Source organism: Mustela putorius, unplaced genomic scaffold, assembly GCF_011764305.1.
Source record: "Mustela putorius furo isolate JIRA1106 unplaced genomic scaffold, ASM1176430v1.1 tig00000228_pilon_pilon_pilon, whole genome shotgun sequence".
NCBI classification, from domain to species: domain Eukaryota; kingdom Metazoa; phylum Chordata; class Mammalia; order Carnivora; family Mustelidae; genus Mustela; species Mustela putorius.
The window spans coordinates 12,953,806-12,976,224 of NW_025421322.1; the positions used below are offsets into that span (position 1 = coordinate 12,953,806).

Genomic DNA, 22,419 nt, shown 5'->3' on the forward strand with positions numbered 1-22,419 from the left:
GTTTCTTAACCTTTGAAGGAAAGTCAATCAAACGCTACTTGGAGGAGGCAAAGTCCTGAATTAAACTCAACGTTTCAGGGACGCCTGGGTGGCTCAGGGGGTTAAGCCTCTGCGTTTGGATCAGGTCATGATCTCAGGGTCCTGGGATCAAGCCCAGCAACGGCGGGGGGCCTGTTTCCCCCTCTCTGCCTGCCTCTCTGCCTACTTGTGATCTCTGTCTGTCAAATAAATAAATAAAATATTTTAATAATTAAAAAAAAAAAAAAAGACCCTCAACGTTTCGCACTCCTAAATTGGAGGAACGATTCTGGCCTACCGACAGCCACAGGGTCCCGAGACGGCCGCAGAGCCCTCATTTTCCGCAATCTAAACACGGCCTTCCCTGGCTTCCACCGGGTAGGGGCAGTCTGTAGGTGGAAAGAAAGGTAAGGGGCATGGTTGGGGCGGAGGTACGCTGCACAGAAAGCAGGACGACAGGGAAGAACTCCAAGCACTTTGCAAAAGAACAGCCCGCACAGCCAGCAACCTTCCCAGAAAACCTACCCGTGACCCAGCCTCAGCCACAGCCACGCCGGCCGCAGCTCGCCCCGCCCCCCGGCGCTCATTGGCTTAGCCCAGTCGCCGGACCCGCGGTCTCTCATCTATTGGGCCAGACAGGACCTGGGCGGGGTGCGGAAGTGAGGGCCTGGAGACCACGGAGAACCGTGGAGCGCGAAGTGGGAGGGGTCGGGGGAGGGTTTCCCGAGGAGGGGGCGGCCATGGCAGCTGCGCGGAGGCAACGGCGGCTGCGACGGAGCGCGCGCCCGGCTTTGAATGAGCGGGGCTAGAACTGAACGGGCGGAGCGCGAGCTCGAGGAAGCGACCGGCAGTGCGCGTGCGCGCGCCTTGTGTGCGCGCGCGGCCCGCGGCAGCTCGGAGCCTCCGCCGGGCGGGCGGGGAGGGGGAGGGGCAGGTGAGTGTGTGCGAGTCGCGCGTGCCCGCGAGGGGCTTCCCTCCCCCACTGCCCCCGAACCCAACCTGGTCCTTGGGTGGGGTGGGGGGGTCTTCTGCCTTTCCCTGGTCAGCCCTCCTCTTCGCCCCTCACTTCCCGCCCTCCCACCTTTTCGCCCCTCCACCCGGTTGCTCCCTTCCTCAGCCGACTGCCACTCTGGGGTACTGTTTCCGGGTCGGGTGACCTCTGGGGTGAAGGAACTGCGCCTGGGAGCGGGCCCCGGGCGTGCAGCCCTCATCGTGCCGCGCTCACGCGTGGGAGACACGCCTGTGGGACGCGGGCGCAGAAACCCGCCAGTCCCGGAATGGGCCTCCAGCAGGGAAATCTGCTCGTCCTTCGTGGCCCTGCTTCACAGGCCCTGCTCCTTCCCAGATTTTTACGAAATCCAAATTCCAACCTACCCCGAGCCCACCTCCAGCGATTTAGAGCGTTTCACAGAGCGCCGAGTGCATGGCGTCGGGTTGTGTAACCTGAAAACGCTCTTGCCTTTTTTTCTCATCTGTACAGTGGGTATGATTTTTTATCAGCCAATTTCAGGTGCGTAATCAGAAGCTAAAGCATTTCAGTTCTGGGACTCTTGCCTTTTGAATCATTTAGGAGACCTTAACTCTGCCCTCCTAAGAGGCTCGGTGTCACATACTTGAGGGCCTGAATGAGTGGCCAGAGTTGGTACCGTCCCCTTTCCAACCCGCTTCCACGTTCTCTCCTCCGAGTTCCCTTTTTTCCTTGGCTTTTCACATAAGTGAGTTAAGGTAAATTTTATTTTTGGAGCCTTGTGCTATTCCTTAATCAACTTGAGAGTTACAAACTGACTTTGAGGCTGCTCTGTACTGTGCTAAGTCATACGGTTTTTAGTATTTTGGTATTGAAAATTTTCAGAAATATATTTTTAGAATTGCAGCTATTGAAGACTGACTGACGGTAGTGTGTGCTAAAAGATTTTGGCTTGGCTTATTTCCTAAATTCTAATATAGTGACTCTGTTGAAAGGATCTCACCCGCAGTTCACAGGGAACTCCAAGGAAGAAAGATATATTTAATCTTGCAGCTTCCGAGTAAGGCAGTGTTTTTTGGAAATATAGGTGAGTCTTCCTCACTTGACCTCGCTGAGTTCTCATTCCTGTTGGTTTCCTAGAGGTCATTTCTCCAAAAGCCCTGAGGATCGTTTTCTTCGTAATTCGATCCTTTTTCTGCTATAACTCAAGTTTTTGTATTTTCTTCCAAACTTTAAAGGAAATCTTCATTTGAAAATTAGGTTAGATTAGTAATTCTCAGTTTCAGAAAGTATTCTGAAGTAACCAAAGTGCAAAGTAGCCTAAGAGGCATACTGAAATTGGCTACCTAGAGGGCATTCCAAAAATCAAACTGAGGCAATGAGTATAAAATTAAAAGGTTTATCAAGGAGGATGGAGTGTGGGGAGAGCCTAGGCTTTGGGTCAATCTCTTTATTTATTTATTTTTAAATGTTATTTATTTATTTGACAGAGAGCGATCACAAGTAGGCAGAGAGACAGACAGAGAGAGGGAGAAGCAGGCTCCCTGCTGAGCAGAGAGCCCAATGTGGGGCTCCATCCCAGGACCCTGAGGTCATGTGCATCAATCTCTTTAAATCTTGGTGACTAAATCCTCTGGAGCCGCAGTGTCAGCCTCATTTATTAAACGGGTGTAGTGGAACTTACCTCTTTTGTTCTTAGGATTCCAGTGATATGATAGAAGATACATTGTGTAGAACTATGTTTTGAACATACTGAGTGCTCAAGGAATGTTAATTTCCCTTCAACAAATAGCTGAGTACCTACTATGTGCTTGGCATTGGCTAAGACCTACGTATACCAAACTGAGCAAGACTGACTGGGGCTCTGTCTCCTCACTCCCTTGCATTGTCACTAGCCTGTGACAACTAAGCAACAAACAAGAGTTTCTCTGTACTGGGTCAGTAGTTTTTCCCATTCCTTAGGGTAGCATCTGTTAGATAGTAGGTGCTAAAGATATATATGCTTGTTGAACTGAATTGGAACTGTGGGTCCCAAAGAATACTCCAATCTGCAAACCAATGTAATTGATAAAATCAGAAGTCTTGATAGTTAACTTGGTTGCATTTTCCCCATTTCACTACAGCTGGTTGGAAAATTTAGTCTGGAAATTATAATATCATCACTGAATTAGTAAGAATGTTTATTGTTAGTGAGATGTTTTTGGCTTTTGAATTAAATAGACCTAGGTTTAAATCTGAGTCATTGGTTGTGGGAACATGGAAACATGTACAAAGTAGAGAATTTAGGTGTGGTAAGAGAAAAATACTGGAATTAAGAAGACTTGATAGTAGGGGCACCCGGGTGACTTAGTCGATTAAGCGTCTGACTCTTGGTTTCTGCTTAGGTCAAAGATCTCATGCATGGGTGGTGGGATTAGTCCCTGCATAGGGCTCTGTGGTCAGCAGGGACTCTGCTTGAAGATTCTCTCCCTCTGCCCTTTCCCACATTCATTCTCTCTCAAATAAATCAATATAAAAAAAAAACAGCAAGAAGTAATAAAGGTTTATGCTAGGGAGATTGCAGTGGAAATAGGAAAGAATATGGTCAGTATTAGGAAATGGAATAAGGTCTTTTGACAGTTTGGACATAAGAGGCTAAGAGAAAGGAGAAGTCAAAATTGTTGCATTTTTTGAAACCTAGTAAGCCGTTAATTGGGTTTTTTTTTTTTTTTTTTGATCAGAAGTATTTAAGTGACTCAAATAGTGAAATTCTTAAATTTTTTTGGTTCATACCTTAAGAGTCACTTGTTTACATCCTCTCAGTAAGTCAACTGCAAATACGGGCATTCAGTACATCATTGAACTCACGTGGAGCTGTAACCTCAATGTATGAGCATTTTGCTAAGGGAGCCTTTCGGAACTCTTACTGCAAAGAGTCTACTGGGCCTTTGTATATTTGTAATTCTAGAAATAAAAAGAACTAGCTATGTGTTTCACACTTTGAAGGGAATGGCAGTAGTGGCTCTACAGAGAAATTAGGATCAGGTATAAGAGTTAACTATGTTTCCTTTGTGTTTCTGTTTTGTTTATATATTTTTGTTTGAGCTTTTATATGAGGCGTAACATACAAACAGTATATGTAGTATACTGGTGTTGCTACTACTCAGACTAAAATATAGATCTATATGCCTATAGATGTAGGCATAAAGTTGTTTGTAATATTTTCTCAAGAGCCTTTTTATATCTGTAGACTCTCTGGTAATGTCACCTCTCTATGATATTGGCATAATTCTTTTTTTTTTTTTTTAAGATTTTATTTATTTATTTGACAGAGATCACAAGTAGGCAGAGAGGCAGGCAGAGAGAGAGAGGAGGAAGCAGGCTCCCTGCTCTGAGCAGAGAGCCTGATGCGGGGCTGGATCCCAGGACCTTGGGATCATGATCTGAGCCGAAGGCAGCGGCTTAACTCATTAAGCCACCCAGGCACCCCAGTATTGGCGTAATTCTATTAGGGACTTAACATATTTTGGATTGTTATGTGCTTTTGATTTACTGACCTTTTCATCATTAAGAAAGGACCATTTTTATGCCTGCTAATATTTTCTCTGAAATCTACTCTTTGACATTGGAATAGTCACTTCAACTTCTTTTAGTGTTGGCATGGTATATTTTACCTATTGTTGTCCCATCTGGTATTTGTTCCTCTTTACCTTGTTTTTTGTTCTTCCCTGCCTTCTTCCCCCCCCCCCCTTTTCTGTTGGCTATATTTTGTCTCTTTTGTAGTCTTATTAGTTTAACTGGAACTTGCCCCTTAGAGAATATGACTTAATTGATTTATTGGGGTTAGACCCAGGTATCATTATTTCTGTAAAGGATCCCCATTATATGTGAACCACTGGACTAGATGATCTTTATTGTTACTTTCAAGTTAGCTTTGTGACTTTGGGCAAGTTATTTGACTTCTCTAAATGCAATTTCCTCATCACTAAAATGGGCATAATAGAATGTATCTATCTAAAAGTTAAAACTGTTCAACAGTGTTTTGAAGAGTACTGTTATTTTCATATGGTTCAAACTTCAAAAGGTACCAAAGACTCACTATATACTGTTTTATGATTTTTGATTTTTCATAGAAAATAATACATAAAGATAATACATAATAAGGTAATACATAAATACTTAAAAAGGTAATTGAAGTTTTGAAATATTCTGAGAATATTTCAAAAAGGGGTTTTCCTCTCAACTACAAAACTTAAAAATCTTGTTTCTTGAATTGTCAATATGATTTACATTTTATTTTTATTTTTTTAAAAGATTTTATTTATTCATGAGAGAGAGAGAATGGCAGAGGGAGAAGCAGATTCCCTGTTGAGCAGAGAGCCCGACGGTGGGGCTAGATCACAGGACCCTGGAATCATAACCTGAGCCAAAGGCAGACTGAGCCACCCAGGTGCCCCATGATTTACATTTCAATTTTAAAATTTGCTGAGTCTGGGGTAACTGGGTGACCCAGTTGGCTGAGTGCCTGACTCTTGATTTTGACCCAGGTCATGATGTTAGGGTTGTGAGATCAAACAGAGTCTGCTTGAGATTCTTTCTCTCCCTCTGCTTCTCCCCACCCCCTTTTCACAGGTGCTCTCACTCTCTCAAATAAACAAAATCCTTAAGAAAATAAAATTTACATGTTATATTTGTGGTTTCTAAAGAAAAGTAAAAAATGTCTGATTTTCACAGCTCATAATAGGACCTTTTAGCTTGGGAATGGGAATTTAGCTTATAAAATCAGAATGGGATTATAGAGTGTATTATTTAGAATGGGAATACAGCTTATGAAATCAGCTAAGTGCATTTATGTGCTTTTTCCACAGGTTTTGATTCCCACCATGGCTATCACACAGTTTCGGTTATTTAAAGTTTGCACCTGCCTTGCAACAGTATTCTCATTCCTAAAGAGGTTAATATGCAGGTAAACAAATTTTATGTTCATATTGACTTGTTTATCTTCTTGCTGGTTTTGGATGCCTTCATAATTACAAATAGGCAGTTCAAACTATATTTAAGCTAAATAAATTGATTATAGTATTTATTCATTACTCTCTGATATTTTGTTTTGTGTATTTCCTCTACTTCATATCTAGAAAGTAGAGTTTCACTTCATTTTTTTTAATTCTTACATCTTTAATTAAAATCATATTCTTATTCCTATAGAATTTCAGAAAAATCAAATCTCTTTCATTGTAATAAGACAGTTTTTACATATATAATTGTTTCAGAATAATTTCAGAATTATTACCAGAATGTTTTAATGGTTAGGTGGAATTAGGAATAAATATTTCTTTCTATAGTATAATATGAATATTATTTTTATATTTTAAAAAATAACTTGAGCAGAAAAACCTTGCACAAAATAGATTTTTTTGTCTCTCTTTTTTTTAAAAAATAATATTTTACTTATTTATCCGACAGACAGAGATCACAAGTAGGCAGAGCGGCAGGCAGAGAGAGAGAGGAGGAAGCAGGCTCCCTGCTGAGCAGAGAGCCCGATGCGGGGCTCGATCCCAGGACTCTGAGATCATGACCTGAGCCGAAGGCAGCGGCTTAACCCACTGAGCCACCCAGGCGCCCCTGTCTCTTAAAAAATATTCCAGAATGTGGAATGTGGAATATGTAGTCCTAGTCAGATAAGTCATTCTACTTCTTTAGTAAGTCATCCAAAGATTTGAATTCCTTCTATTTTTGTCACACAACTATACCCTAGAGCTATAGTTCTGTACTGTACCCTAGAGCTATGTGCTGAGGCACTTCAGGGCTTCACATTAAACTCACAGGTGTATCATCAGGATTTTTTTTTAAATTTCTAGCAAAACACAGTGAATGGGATAATCAACATCTGTTAAACGTTGCACAAACTACTAGATCAAGGTAGTTCACGTTTGTAGCATTAGCTCATGCAGCATTACTTTGGCAGATATTCTTGAATGTTTGAGATAAGTTTTTTTTACTTGTATTTTTGGTGACCTGTCTTTGCAAAGCTAGGATTTAGGTTGTAATTAAAGCAAGTACTGAACCTAAAACTAATGTGAAACAGAAAATGAGGATGATTTTGAGTTTTGAGGAACCATGCAGTATCCAGTAACCCCACATATATGTGCCATTAGTGACTGTGGTTCTTTAAGAATGAAATAAAAATATTATTTTTCTTTATATGTAGTAGTTTTGCAAATGGCTACTGTGTAGTTAGGACATAAGTATTAAATTGTTTGGGTGTAACTGTGTAATCAGTGAAACTGTTAGGTATTTGCTTTGGCCAGGGGTACTGTGAAAAAAAAAAAAAAAAGTACTGACACACAGAGTAGGGTATAGTAAAAGAGGAAGTAGAAGGCTGTCAGCTCTCTTTCTTAGCAGCCCTGATTTAGAAGTTGCACACAAACACTTCTCAGCTTACTGTCCAGAGCTTAGTCATATGGCCATGTAGCTTCAAAGGAGGCCAGGAAATATATGCTCTGGCTAAGTAGCCCTTTATAACTATTAAAACTCTGAGGATTAAGGACATTTATTGTTAGAAGTAGAGTGATTTGGGATTTTTCTAAAAGTAGGGCCATAGTACGGCAAACAGAATGAGTAGATGAACTAGAATGAAGATGACCACTGGAGGAAGAAAGGTCAAGAAAGGTACAGAAAATTTAGGTTATTGAACTTATCCAGGAAGAGGACAGGATTTAGGGAGTAAGGAAAATAGTGAACTAAGTGCTCAGGTCAGCAGAGTGTGAGGAGAAATGGCCAGAAAGGTAAACTAGGATAAGAATGGTTGTTAACTGCCAGGAGGCTGGAGGTTAACAGAAGATAAATTATGGGTATTTTTCTTTTCGCATATGTATTTTCTAAAACTAAAATATTTTTGGAAAAAGAATGCATTTGAGGGCACCTGGGTGGCTCAGTGGGTTAAGCTGCTGCCTTCAGCTCAGGTCATGATCTCAGGGTCCTGGGATCAAGTCCCGCATCGGGCTCTCTGCTCAGTGGGGAGCCTGCTTCCTCCTCTCTCTGTCTGCCTCTCTGCCTACTTGTGATCTCTCTCTGTCAAATAAATAAATAAAATCTTTAAAAAAAAAAAAAAAAGAATGCATTTGATTTAAAAAAATTAAGGACAGTTGCCACACTATAAATTTCACAATAATATATTTAGGATTGATTTTATGTTCACTTTTAAAAAGAAAACTGATTCGTTGTTAGAATAACTTTTCTTACATGTCAGAGGGAACCTAGATCATGTGCTCTAAAAGTATCACGTCTACATCATAAATTTAGTGGTAGATTGTATTTTCTAGTTATCCTTTAAATAAAATATGATTTCTAATCTTGTAGTAAAAATAACTACCTTACCAGTTTGCTCTAAGTAGATGTTGTGTAAATTATCTGAAATGAAGCAAGTGAATAATCATTTATAATAGCTACCATTTTTTTTAGTGTCATTTTATGTACCGGGCAGTCTCTAGTGTGTAACCGCTTTAAATATGCCACTTAGTTAAATCCTTAAACAACTCTACAAAATTAGGTTTGAATACCTACATTTTGCAGGTGAGGATATTGAAACTAAGAGGCTAGTTGATTCTAACTAGACTGGTAATTAGTAGAAGTTAACATTTAAAACTATGCTTTACATAGTTTCTATAGCCCATGCTCTTAGCACCTGAGCTATGATATCTATTTTGTTTAATACAGTGCTTCTCCTACCAATCCTTATCAATTACAGTTTAGTTCAACCCAGTGATTTTCAAACTTTTTTTTAATAGTTTGATAGGTAATCTTACCAAAAAACTACATCAGTATAACAAACAAAAGCCAAACCATCCTGGTTAAAACAGCATAGGTGGGGACGCCTGAGCGGCTCAGCTGGCTGAGCATCCAGCTCTTGGTTTGGCTCAGGTCATCATCTCATGGGTCATGGGACGGAGCTCCATGGCGAGTCTGCTTAAAGATTCTCCCCCTCTGTTCTTCCCCCTGCTTGTGTGCCCAAGTGTGTTCTCTCTCTCTCTCAAATAATCTTAAAAATAAAATAAAATAAAAGGGTAAGTGTCCCAGAGCTTCACCAACAGAGTGTGGTTTAAAGGAATATAGTTTGAAATCACTTTGCATTTTTGTTTTTGTTTTTATATTCTTCCTGAGTTTATCTATAATTCTGAGTCCTAAGCCAAAAAGCAGTTTTGTTGTCCTTTCCAAGATTTTAAACATATTTAAAAAATATTTGATGCATGCCTTTTCTTTTCATGTTAATGAGCAACTCTTAATTATTAAAATAAAGAATTGCAAAATTATAAAAGATCTTCTTTTATAAGCCTCCAGTTACTGTCCATTGTGCTTCTACCTGATTTGCTTGGGTAATTATTGAAATAAGTTATTTCATTTTTATTTTAGATCTGGCAGAGGACGGAAATTAAGTGGAGACCAAATAACTCTGCCAACTACAGTTGATTATTCATCAGTTCCTAAACAGGTAATTTTTTTAAAGTTTGAATAAGTGTTCCAGAACCATGGTTTTCAAACTGGACTGCAGATCATTAATTAATATGTCATGAAGTTAATTTGGTAGTCAGGTCAGGCTTTTGCTGTTGTTATATTTTTTAATTCTAAAATTTTTATTTGGCTCTTCATAGTATTTTCTATTTACTTTGCTGAAATTTCCTATTTTATTTTTCCATAGATTTGATTCAAGAGTGTTTGCTTTTGCTTGTCAAAGTATTTTTATAACTATTTTAAAGTCTTAGATAATTATAACATTTATATTATTCCATATGAGTTGAAATTTACTGATTGTGGAATAAACATGGACATTTGGAAGATTATATTTAAGACTCTGTCTTATATAAATTCTATCAAGAATGTTTTTTGTTTTTTATTTAAATCAGGCAATCAACCCAATTAGGCTTAGGATGCAAGTTTCAATGTTCTTTCTTGGACTATAGTTCTAAATGTCAGTTAAGGTTTTAAAGCATTTGCTTTTATTTCATTTTTTTTGTTTTTAATGTCTAACTTCTAGTAAAAGTGTTTCTATAAACTTTTGATCTAGTTTTGATATATGTTTTATAAAATTTATATTTTTCTGTTGGTCAAAAAGTTTGAAAACCAGTATTTTAGAAAGCCTGTTTTTCTAATGAATGATGAATGAGATATTGATTAGGTTACACCTTTGTGGTTGACACTATTGATGGATTCATTGTAGACCGATGTTGAAGAGTGGACTTCCTGGGATGAAGATGCCCCCACAAGTGTAAAGATTGAAGGAGGCAATGGGAATGTAGCAACACAACAAAATGCTTTGGAACAACTGGAACCTGACTATTTTAAGGACATGACACCAACTATAAGGAAAACTCAGAAAGTATGTAAAAGATTTGTGGTTCGGGAGGTTAAATAATTAAACTGCTTTTCAGGTTCCTATGTTTAAATCAGACAGTACAATTAGTATTTCTCAGAAATCCTATTTCTGATAATCAGTTTGTTGTGTTTTCTAACATATTAAACAAGCTTACATATTCAAGTGACTTAGACGTAGATCTAGTAAGTTGCACCCCCAAGTCTTTTAAAGTTATATATGCATTTACTGAAATCCAACCATAGACCAGATTCTAGACTGCGGTTTCTACTATAGAGACTAAGCTGATTAAGATAAAGTTCTGACCTTAAAAGAGTTCACAGTTTAGTGATGCCTACAAACTGATAGGTGTAGTTTCCATTATTTATAATCGTTATAAAATGATGCAGGATTCTCAGAAGCTTGTGATAGTCATCCACACTTTACTTAATCCCTTTTGAATTGGGTATAGAAGATCAATTAAAGGTGGGGGGAATTATTGGAGAAAGAACAGTGACTGAATATTTTCCTTTTTATCAAAAGTAGTACATGTACTTTTTAAAAAATAATTTCAGTCAAAGAATAGAAGAGCTTCTAATGAGAAGCAAAGGGCTTCTGCTCCATCATTCCCCTTGGACACTTCTAATTCTCAGAAGCAACCACTGATAATTTTTCCTGTTTGGGCTTATAATGTTTTTTAAAAATCATATCTATATGTAATATGCTTATGTTGCTATGCCTTGATTTACTAATCACAGACATTGTCCATTGACTTCATACTGTGGTAGATGGGGTTTATTTTATACTACCCTCAGTGCCCTTCCCCCTCTTCCTAACATTACGATGCTGTTATTCCAGTCTACCTCACTAGTCACCCTGCTATTTAAAAACAAAACAAGGGACGCCTGGGTGGCTCAGTTGGTTGGACAACTGCCTTCGGCTCAGGTCATGATCCCGGAGTCCCAGGATGGAGTCCCACATAGGGCTCCCAGTTCCACGGGGAGTCTGCTTCTCTCTCTGACCTTCTCCTTGCTCATGTTCTCTCTCACTCTCTCTCTCTCTCAAATAAATAAATAAAATCTTTAAAAAAAAAAAATAAAAAAATAAAAAAAAATAAAAACAAAACAAAACTAACTAACAAAAAAGCTTGATTAGGGTTCCATTTCTTGTTCAGTCATGCATAGAAAATATTTCTTAAAAATGCAGGACATTATAAAATGAGGACATTATTTATTCCACCATTCCTTAATAGGTTTTCTCACCTACTTCTGCCTCCCCACCAGTTTCAGCTATAAATTTGTTTTTATAATTTCAAGGCTAATAACACTTACATTCTGTACTCAGGATTTTGTTAATTTGTTCAAATGTCTCTGTGCTAAAGAGCATAAAATTGTGTATTTTTCAAGGAGTTTGTGTGTATTACTAGAGGAATACCTTATATTTTGGAAGTAATTGCTGTCTTAAGAGGAACCTAGACTATTACAATAGTACCTTAATAAATTAGTTAGACTGAAAATGTTTTTAAGCTACAAAGTTACCACTACTGCCTTGAAAGAGCAAATGGATTGATAGATAACCATATGAAGAGAGCTGGCCATACTTTGTAGGATGTGACATGTGTTCTTATTTAATATGGTGACTAAAAGTGCGAATTTATATTTTGTGGGTCTAGAGAGAGAAGAGGAAAATTTGATGTTTTTTTAGGAAAAGTAAGATGGAATTTTTCTTAGTATGTAAGTGATTTGTATTTGTGTGACAATTGCATAGGAATTTTGATAGTCTTTACAGACTTAAAAAAAAAAACTTAACATTATAAATTTTAAAAGAAGAAAGGTAGGACATATTTGAAATAATTACAGAATACTTTGGTCACATAATTATCTTGTCTGTTTTTATATAATGCATAAAATATTCCTATAATTCTATTTCACTTATCTTTCAGATTATTATTAAGAAGAGGGAACCACTAAATTTTGGCATCCCAGATGGTAGCACAGGTTTCTCTAGTAGATTAGCAGCTACACAGGATATGCCTTTTATTCATCAATCTGTAAGTATGTTAATAATATATAGGCAAGGGTTTGTTTTGTTTTCTTGAAAGAAGAAAATCAAAGTGAACATAATATTTGTACTTCTGTGCTTCATAACAGGCTTGGCAGATGAGAGACGTTAATCTTGAGTTTTGCCAGTCTTATCCTTTTAAGAGATTGTAGATTACATCAGCTACTAATATCAGAGTCCCACTGTACATGTAAAAGATAAATACAGTATGTTACTTAACGAATGTGACCTTTTGGTACACCTGGGTGGCTCAATTCGTTGAGTGCCTGACTCTTGATTTTGTCCCAGGTCATGATCTCAGGGTTGTGACATTGAGCCCGCCTTGGGCTCTGTGCTGGGCATGGAACCTGCTGAAGATTCTCCCTCTCCTTTTCCTTCTGCCTTTCCCCTTTTTGCCTGTGTGCGCACCTGCACGCTTTCTCTCTTTCCCTCTCTAAAAGAAAATAAATTTTTTTTAAAAAGTGACCTTTAAAGAGATTACCACTGAAATTTAAACTTAAAAGCAGGCTATTTTTTAGTGAGTCATGAATTGTTTCCCTAGTAGGGTATATTTACATTTAAAGTATAATTTGACTTGTAGTAGGTTTGATTTAAATGCATCAATTTGAAGGACAAAAGTACTGTAGTCAACATTGGAAGTATCTCAGAATCAGCTTTGAATTTTCTTAAAAACACCTATGTCCAGGGTCACTTGGGTGGCTCAGTCTGTTGAGCATCTGCCTTAGGCTCAGGTCCCCATCTCTGGGTCCTGGGATGGAGCCCTGCATCTTGCTCCCTGCTTGGCGGGGAGTCTGCTTCTCCCCACTGTTTGTGCGCTCTCTCTCTCTGTCTTGCTCTCAAATAAATAAATAAAATATTTAGAAAGAAAACTTTTAGTCTGGCACTCCAGGTAGTCATAATGATCATCAAAGAACTCTCCATAACTTAAAAAAAAAACCTACAATGTTCAGACTTCTCTGTAGATCTAAGCTTAAGTATGTTTTGATTGCAAGATTATTGATTAATAATTGTTGACTAATTTATTATGTTATTATTGTATAACAGCCCCACAGCTAGTGACTTAAAACAATAAACATTCTTTATCTCATATAGTTTCTATGGATTGGGAATCCAGGAGTGACTCAACTGGGTGGTTCTGGTGCAGGGTTTCTAATGACTTTCCGGACAAATCATTAGCTGGGGCTGTAGTCCTATGAAGGCTTGCCTGAAATTAGAGGGTTCATTTCATAGGGGCTCACTTTATGGCTTGGCAAACTAATGGTGGTTGGTTGCGTGAAACCTCAGTTCCTTGCCATGGACGTCTCCGTAGGGCTGCTTGAGTTTCCATACAACATAACCGCTGAGGGTCCCAGAACAAATGATCCCCGAAAAAGAGAAGGCAGGCAGAGGTGAAGCCACAATGCTTGTTTATGATTTGTCTTACAAGTGACGCACTGTCACTAATTCCAGCCCACGTGCAAGGGGAGAGGAATTAAGCTCTACCTCTTGAAGGAAGGAGTACCAAAGAATTTGCGACAGTTTTAAACCACCACATCTGTCTGTCTCTCTTGTTTGTTTAAACTGTATGGGTGCTTCAGAGGCCCCTTCTCTCCAGGGGACCCGTGTTTATGTATGTTTTTAATTCATTGGTCAAAATGATTCCTACTAATGCGAGACAGGGTGCTCGGTGCTAGTACTATAGTGGAAAGTGAGAAAAACAGGCAGAGTCCTTGCTTCAAAAAAATACATTCTAGTGGGGGAAGTGCAGTATTAAATAAATGATCATCCGTAAATAATGCAGATTTTGGCAACTCCTCTGCATTTATTTATTTTTATTGAAGATTTGATTAATATATTTGAGAGGACAGAAAGAGCATGAGTGGAGAGAGGATGGGGCTCGATCCCAGGACCTTGAGATCATGACCTGAGCCAAAGGCAGACACTTAACCAACTGAGCCACCCAGGTGCCTCCTCCTGTGCATTTACATTATGCTATGAGAACACAGTAACACCATAGATATTCCTCTAAAGTAGCACAGCATGTTTAATTTTTTATTTCATACTTCTAAATTTTCTACTTTATTCATGTGTTTGATCCTTATTGATAAAGTGGTTCAGACTTAACCAGTGAATTAGTAAATGTTTCCCACTTACTTACAAGTTTTTATAACACCAGTATAGCTTATTATGAAGTTGTAAATATATACCTCCTTACAGAGTTGAAAGGGTAAATAGGATAGATGGAGATTGTCTTCAGTGCTATCTCCACATATTTTCCTCTCAGCAGATGAAATAAGGGGCATTGCTTAGGTGAGAATGGTAATCTACTGCACTTTGTTCTCTACTCTAAAAATATCTTACCATCCATTCTACCAGGTAGTTTCTTCTTTTAAATTCCATATTCTATTTTTTTTTTCTAGAGTTTAATCATCCATGTTGTTGTAATAGCTTTTTATACTAAGAATATTAATTTTTTTCTGTCATCTTTTATAATTTTTTGATTTGTTCTTGGCTTTATAATTTGGTTTGGATGTTTTTGATGGGCCGATGTGTTTAGGTTTTTTTTTTTTCTTTTATAAGTAAGCTCCATGCCCAGCGTGGAGTAAATGTGGGGCTTGAACTCACAACCCTGAGATCAAGACCTGAGCTGCGATTAAGAGTTGGACACTTGGGGCGCCTGGGTGGCTCAGTAGGTTAAAGCCTCTGACGTCAGCTCAGGTCATGATCCCAGGGTCCTGGGATCAAGCCCCACATCGGGCGCTCTACTCAGCAGGGAGCCTGCTTCCTCCTCTCTCTCTCTCTCTCTCTCTCTCTCTCTGCCTGCCTCTCTGCCTGCTTGTGATCTCTGTCTGTCATATAAGTAAATAAAAATCTTCAAAAAAAAAAAATACATAAAATGTCCAAAAAAAAAAAAAAAAAGAGTTGGATGCTTAACCAGCTGAGCCACGCAGGTGCCCTGTGTTTAGTTTTTATGTAGCAGCCCTACCCATCTTATCCTTTAAAACTTTTTATTTTTTTTATTTTTTTTTTTTAAACTTTTTAATTTGAAAGGCCATCTCTACTAAAGAATCAGCTATCACTCTCTGTGGTTTTAGTTCACTTTTTTTATGTCTAAATGTTTTGTATACAGAAAGTCAAACACCTCAGTGGAAAAATGGATACATTGACAAATAAGAAATAGACTTAGTCTAATAACATGAAGAAAAGTTTGATCTTATTACTTCTCAAAGAAATCCAAAGTAAAATAACAAGACCCCATTATCAAATCTTAACCAATTAGCAAAGAGGAGAGGAGGCGATTACCAGTATTAACAGAGGTACGGGGAGGGAAGACTTGTACCTGTTCCTGTCGGTAGGATTAGTTGGTATAGGTTTTCAAAAGGGTCATTTGAATTTTGGTTCAGTGGCTTGAGAAAAATTTTTTTATTTGATTTTGGTATTCTACCTTTATAGACTTATATTAAACAGATTATCAGAAATACACTAGAAAGTTTTAACAGAGAACGGTATTACGTTTATAGTTAGGAGGAGAAAACCACACATTGTATTTCAGTTTTAAGTATAAGTGCTCAAAAGTATACTAAATCTATTCATAGATTGGTGCCAGTTATTTTATGCTCATAGTCACTTCCGCACCTAACTAAACATTCCAGAATGAGCATTTTTATTGGTTTGTGGAAGAAAAAGTGAACTTTCAGAGGTCCAGCCTGGGGGATATTGGAAAGTATAATGGAAGAAGTAGTGAAAGGCCAGCCTACTGGGGTCGGGTAAGTAGGACAGGCCAAAGGAAAACAAAAAACAAAAAAAACCGCTATATGGAATTACTCTGGTGAAGAGTAAATTTTGTCTGGTTTGTTGTTTTTGCCTTGGGCCCACCTAGTAAGAACCACTGAAAAATCTATAAATTACTTACGCTTAAATGAAAATGGCTGCGCTGATTTGGAAACTTCGGGTCCTCTAGTTCATCTTCGCACAGAGTAGTTAGGCATCTCCAATTCCATCTCCAGTCAGTCTCTTCTCTTGCCCCCACCCCTACCCTCTCCTCTCACTGAAAAGAGAGAAATGGAAAGAAGAAACTTCCTATTCTTGTCAATTCCAACTTAAAGTAGGCAGAAAAAAACAACCATTATTAAACATAAAATAGGAAGAAAGCTGGACCTGCCCAGGACCGTTGAGTACTGAAAGTCATGTGTCCCAGGAAACAGCTCAGTTCCAGGCGGACCCAGGGCCTGGTCATCCGGGCCTTATATAGGACGTGAGGAAGACACAGAGGAGTGACAAGGTCTGACTCATGTTATAAAAGACACTCCCCTGGACTGCTGAGTGGAGAAAGGGGAGCTCTTTACTATCATAATTTTATTTTGTACTTTGTTGTAGCCTGAATTAGGTGACTTAGATACTTGGCAGGAAAATACCAACGCATGGGAAGAAGAAGAAGATGCGGCCTGGCAAGCAGAAGAAGTTCTGAGGTATTTTAGTTATACTTACATTGCAGCTTGAGTAGAAGAACTCAATTTGTTCATGTTGCATTTGAGGTCAAGAAAGCTAATTATGACAAAAGTTGTATTTTTCTTCATTCTTTCTCACTCAGGCGTAGGTAATAGAGGATTTTTTTTTTAAATTTCAGACTACATATACTATTTTATATGATTAAAACATCACAGAAACCAAGAATTTAAAGTATTAGAGGAACAAAAGAGTAATAGATTAAGGGCAAATGAGATCTTCTATATTTATACATCATATCATACTATTTGCTTTATATTGTGTTCCCTGTAAAGCATAGTTATCTCTTGAAACATGAGCCACCACTATATATTCCTCTAGATCAGAACTTATACCCCTATTTTTGTTTCCCTGTGACCTAGAATAGTGCCTAGCGCTACACCCTCAAATGGAAAAAACTTACATAGCACTCTACAATTGTATATATAGTTCAATTGATGCGCTCACAAGCCCTACGAGGTAAATAATTATGTCAGGTCCTATCCATTCTACAGAGAAGAAAATATTATTCCTGAGGGCTTCAAGTTTGTTATTTTGGTGTTATGTTCTTTTTTCTTTGTTTTTGTGAGCAGTAAACTTAATTCTTGCTACTGTTGCATTAGGTCAAAGAGGAAACAGAGTATTTACCCTAAAAAAGTTTATGACCATCATCACTGGTGATATTTAAATTAATCTAAATCATTTTTTATTTTTAAAGATGATACAGTAAAACACAATGATGTAAGTCTGTTTTTAAAGATTGTTTCTATAATAGGGATAGAAAATAAATAACAAAACAACTGATTTCATTTTTGTACTTTGCCTTGTCTTCATCAATTAACTACAGTTACCTTGAAGAGCCAGCAGAGGGTGTAGTTGAGTTAGGGCTGACTTTTTTTTTTTCTTTTTGTCTTGTCCTTTCTATTTTCAGCTTTTTTTGAATAAGGATGTGTCACATTTTAACAGTCAGTAAAGTTATGAGACCTTTAAATATTTAGTTTTTACTTAATCACTATTCACTGTAAAAGGAGTACTTTGAAAATTGTAAACAGCAACATTTATGTTGCATGGATCATCAAAAAAAGATCCATTTCTTTTACTCTTTTTTGGATAAATCATAGATATAGAAGTCCAAGTGTTTTATAACATTTTGGGGGGTTCTGGTAATTGTTTTGTGTCATTAACCATAGGATAAGGGAGGGGTCTGTTCATTCTGAATCCATTGATCTTAACAACAGCACTACAGAGTTGATGAGTTCACAAGTATCTTAATACTCACTGTACCAAAACGTTTTTTCCACGCTACTTTCTTGCACTCTGAATGAAACAAGACAAAAACTAAAAACAAAGCCCTAAACCTAGTGCTCCGTGTTACATGACAGCTTGGGAAAGGGAGCTTATCAGTCATTAATACACATGCTTCCTGCTACCACTTGCATAAGTTATAGTCAAAGAGACACGGAAGACTCGTGTGCTGTTACTGCCCCCAGAAGAACACTGTGAAGTTTCCAAGTGTAGTCACGCTCCATGTCCTCTCACTCAGTCTGTTCCCCATTGCCACTTTAATACTGCCCAGTACTGAAATCAGTAAAGTTAAGGAAGGAGATTTTGGTAATTCAGTGATTTCAGGTGTGTATCTGGAGAGGGAAAACAGATTCTGTCTGTAGTCATCTCTAACTTGCGCCATTTTCCAGGAACATTAACTCTTGGTGCTTATACTTTACCTAGTGACCCGGTGAAAGCTTGGAGATCTTGTTTGTCTGTAAGCTAGCCTGCTCTTGATAATTCTTTTCCTAGCTCCCTTTTGTCACCAGCATTTTGACTTTGGGGGGCAGATTATCAGTTTTTCTAGGAAGTGATCAGAGCTAGTGAAAAGTAGATTTCTTTTAACCTATTCTTGGTGAAGATCAAAACAGTGCCTAAAATAAGTCTCTCTACTTTCTCGAAATTTGGTCATAGGCACCTCTGCTCATTCGCACTTATGATGAGAATGGTATATACATTTTGCTCGCCAGAGCTTGCTTGGGGCTGTCCCATACATAGCTAATCCACACTGGATTTTTCTGTTTTATAACCTGATGTTGCCCATCCCATGTGCATCTGTGACCTGAGGAAGCTTCCTTCCTCAACCTTGCATGCTTCTTCACTTACTTTCTCAGATCTTAAGCCTCAGATCCAGGACCAGCTTCTGTTCTTTTGTCCTATATCGTCACCCCTTGCTACTCCCACTCCCCACACAAGTCGATCAGTAACAGAAGAAAGGCTAGTGGTTCTAGCTCTTGGAGTCAGGGAGGGGCTAGGGAGGAGGGAAGGATCTCATAATGTGTGATCAACAAGTACCCACCGTACTGCCCCTTAGGAGAGCTGGCCAAATGCTAATCTTTAAATAGATTTCTAGCTTACAGTTGGAAGGCTTGTGCTGCTTTTCTGTTTTCTCTGGGCATTGTGTTCTGCACATCTGTGTTCTTGACTTCCTTTAGCAGAGTTTTTCTAACTATTATAATAACAGGAGATTTAGTCCTCAACATCAGAATGGTTTCTCAACATCTTTTCAGAATGGTATCAGAAAGGTGTAGTCCAATGGAGGTAGTGTTTTAGTGAAAATAATCCGAAGTAGAGGGATTAGAGGATGTGGGTTCTTCTCCTTGTACTTGTGACTTTGGATAAGTCACTTAGCCTTTGAGTCTCATTTTACTTTTTGTAACCTAGAGACAATACTCTTCTATTGTGTAAGTCATGTTCTAAGGATTAAAAGAAATACCATTTTTGAAAATCTTTGAAATTTTCAAAACAGTGAGAAGGAAGATTTGATGTTGGTAAAAAGGCACTGCTATTTCTTTCTGGAATTTATTCTCCATTTTACCTGTACGGTATTTTCTAAAAGTAAAAATAGGAATATATTTCTTTCAGGCAGCAGAAGATAGCAGACAGAGAAAAGAGAGCAGCAGAACAACAAAGGAAGAAAATGGAGAAGGAGGCACAGCGGCTAATGAAAAAGGAACAGAACAAAATTGGCGTGAAGCTTTCATAACGGATGTCCTTCACATGTCATAGTGCCAGTAGGAGAGATATGAGCTCCACAATTCAAGCAACATTTATATGGATTAAGACTATTTTCAGAATACAAACACATTGCTTGATTTTAATGCATTCATCAGACCATCTGGGGGACCAGGATTCTCTCAGAGTACCTTGAGCTCTTGTGAATGAGACTCAAAAAAACAAAGACCTATGAGGCAATATTTTTTTCAACATGCTCCAAGTGTACGACAATTGTTTGCTGTAGAGAAATTATTACAAATGGAATATACCAGTACCTCTTCTAGCTAGTGTTTCTAGCTAAAATAAATGGGTGTAAATAATTTTATGGTGGGAAAGAACTCTGCTCTCTATAACGCTTTCCTTCATTGTGCATAATGATAAAATAAATAATTTTAAATATTCCTTTGTTTCCATGATTATCTGACCTAATTCAGACAAACTGGCAGGGCTTTAACCTCTTTATTTTTGTTTTCAGAAGCTGGTATTGGCATACATTTCTTCTAGTCTGAACTGGTATTGTTTATGTTTAATACGACATTAAGGAATTTGATGACTTTGCTTTTTAAGAAAATGACATTAAATGCAATAATTTTATTTATCATCAAGATTTTATACATCATTGTTTTCTTTTAGATGGTGTTGTAATGGTATACATATTTGTAATTTATACTGCATGTATAAACATTGAAAATCCGCAAAATGACAAATTAGTTTTGCGTTATTATAATTTGTGACTTTTAGAAAACTGGCATTAGTAGCTTTTTCCTTTAGTTGTAGATTTTAAGATGTTACAGTGTTTTAAGTACCTTAGTCCCTTCCCCCACAAAAGCCATTAATTTACAAACACAGAAAGCCTTTGGTTCTAATATTTTAGAGCTTTCAGATGATTACCCTGCCAGTTTTATATATCTGACATAATGCAGTTTACTGTGTTGTTGGCTAAGATAATACTGATTCATTACATTTTAAATTGAGATAAGAATAATATTTTTATTTTGGGGTGTTGACTGGTTCTAAAATATTTTGAAGGAAATAGATACATACTGTATTCACAGAAAAATAGATTTGAGAGTTTAAATCCAATTAATTTTTTCTCCATGATTAAAATACATTCAGACTGATTTTTCTATGGCTTTAGAATTTTTAAAGATTTTTACTTTCATAAAAGCTGTTGCCCAAAGTTAACATTCTGTGGGTTTTTTTTTTAAGTGTCGTAGATACTCTGCAGGCTAACTACTGCTGATATGTTTGAATTAAAATATTTCATAGTAAAATCATAACCTGTACAGTGAGATCACCCTAAGTCCTTAGCCTAGACTAAATGTGATTGTAGAATCCAGTTGACATTTAACTTTGGTAAAGATCTGCTTTTTATAGTCCCAAGCCACATTTTCAGTTATCATGTTTATTAGAGTTTCTGCCAATAAACTTCCAATTAAATAGAATTAGACTCAAATTTTTAGTAACAAATATATTCCCTTCCCTTATTTGTATTTATTCATTTTTAGTTATGGAATGCTACATGATTTCTCTAAATTTGGGATTCATAAAGGGTAACTTCTTCTTTTAGTACAATAAATTTTATTGCTTTTCCCCAGTAGTTGAGAAGTATTGAATTCTACTTTGGTCATGACTTTCATGATGTGGGATTTTGTTTGTTTTTTTGCTTTTTTATTTTTGATTAGAAGTGAAGACTGGGAAAAAAAAAAAAAGACATGAAAACTGATCAGAAATTGTTCTTTGTATGATTAATTAGAAAGATTTTTTTAAGGAAAAGAATAAATAGCAATTTTGGAATTTTTTTTAAACTTCTGGTGATATATAAACTGAATTTCTGTGTTAAGCTGGGTGTAATATGGTCCCCAAAGAAGTTGTGAAGTAAGTTAAATATATATGATATGATAAACACTTCATGCTGACAAGCTGACTTTTAGCTTTGAAATTTATAGTTTGTTTTCTTTTAATTTTAATTAGGAATTGTCAATCTTAGAAGCCTATTAGTAAAAGTAAAGAAGAAATATGGGTAGGCATAGATAGAATTAGTGAAATGCCACCCATTATCTGAATTGTGCATTTCCTGTACTGAGATACCAAGTGATAAGCAGAATGTGAAACTTTGTGTTTTGTGTGTGTCTCTCTCTGTATATATATATGTATGGTTTCCACTCTTAAGCTGTAGCTGAGGATATCTTCTAGTGGACTTTTGGCTCTTTTTTAGTAGGATATTTAATTCTATCAACATTTTAGATCTGCAAATTTAAACTTCAGCATCTAAATTCCTCAGTTCGGACATGCACACACCTCTGTCCAGGATGGCAACTATTCTTTAGATGGAGATCAGTGGTTGGTAGGATGGGGATAGCTGTAGGAACCGGCATCCAGATGGAGTTTCCAGCGGTTCTGTGTGTGCTAACGGGGAGGGGCAAATCTGACCGCGGCCAGTGTTCCAAAAAGCCTGTTTTGTCACTAATGATGTGATCACCAAAGGGATGGCCTGGACCAGATATAGCGAACACACATCTTGTTTAATCCTACATAG

General features: G+C 37.7%; 1 protein-coding gene across 3 annotated transcripts; it reads left to right on the forward strand.

The window, feature by feature from the left end:
- The first annotated feature begins 688 nt into the window (after window positions 1-688).
- Window positions 689-21,325, forward strand: EBAG9 (estrogen receptor binding site associated antigen 9). 3 transcript variants are annotated; one of them, XM_045078055.1, is made up of 7 exons: window positions 689-952; window positions 5,833-5,930; window positions 9,377-9,455; window positions 10,182-10,340; window positions 12,256-12,363; window positions 16,731-16,822; window positions 19,749-21,325. In XM_045078055.1, the coding sequence occupies exons 2-7, from the start codon at window positions 5,848-5,850 to the stop codon at window positions 19,867-19,869; spliced, it is 642 nt and encodes a 213-aa protein (XP_044933990.1). In that variant the 5' UTR covers window positions 689-952; window positions 5,833-5,847; the 3' UTR covers window positions 19,870-21,325. The 3 variants fall into 3 exon arrangements, with proteins under 3 accessions (XP_044933990.1, XP_004771362.1, XP_004771363.1); XM_004771305.3 differs by lacking the exon at window positions 689-952 and adding an exon at window positions 1,172-1,528; XM_004771306.3 differs by lacking the exon at window positions 689-952 and adding an exon at window positions 1,969-2,072.
- Window positions 21,326-22,419: the final 1,094 nt, after the last annotated feature.

Bases quoted from the DNA above. Each gene is read 5' to 3' on its own strand.
- EBAG9 (XM_045078055.1), top strand. From the start codon at position 5,848: ATGGCTATCACACAGTTTCGGTTATTTAAAGTTTGCACCTGCCTTGCA. The intron at 5,931-9,376 runs GTAAACAAATTT...TTTTTATTTTAG, and splicing joins CTAAAGAGGTTAATATGCAG to ATCTGGCAGAGGACGGAAAT. The intron at 12,364-16,730 runs GTAAGTATGTTA...ACTTTGTTGTAG, and splicing joins TGCCTTTTATTCATCAATCT to CCTGAATTAGGTGACTTAGA.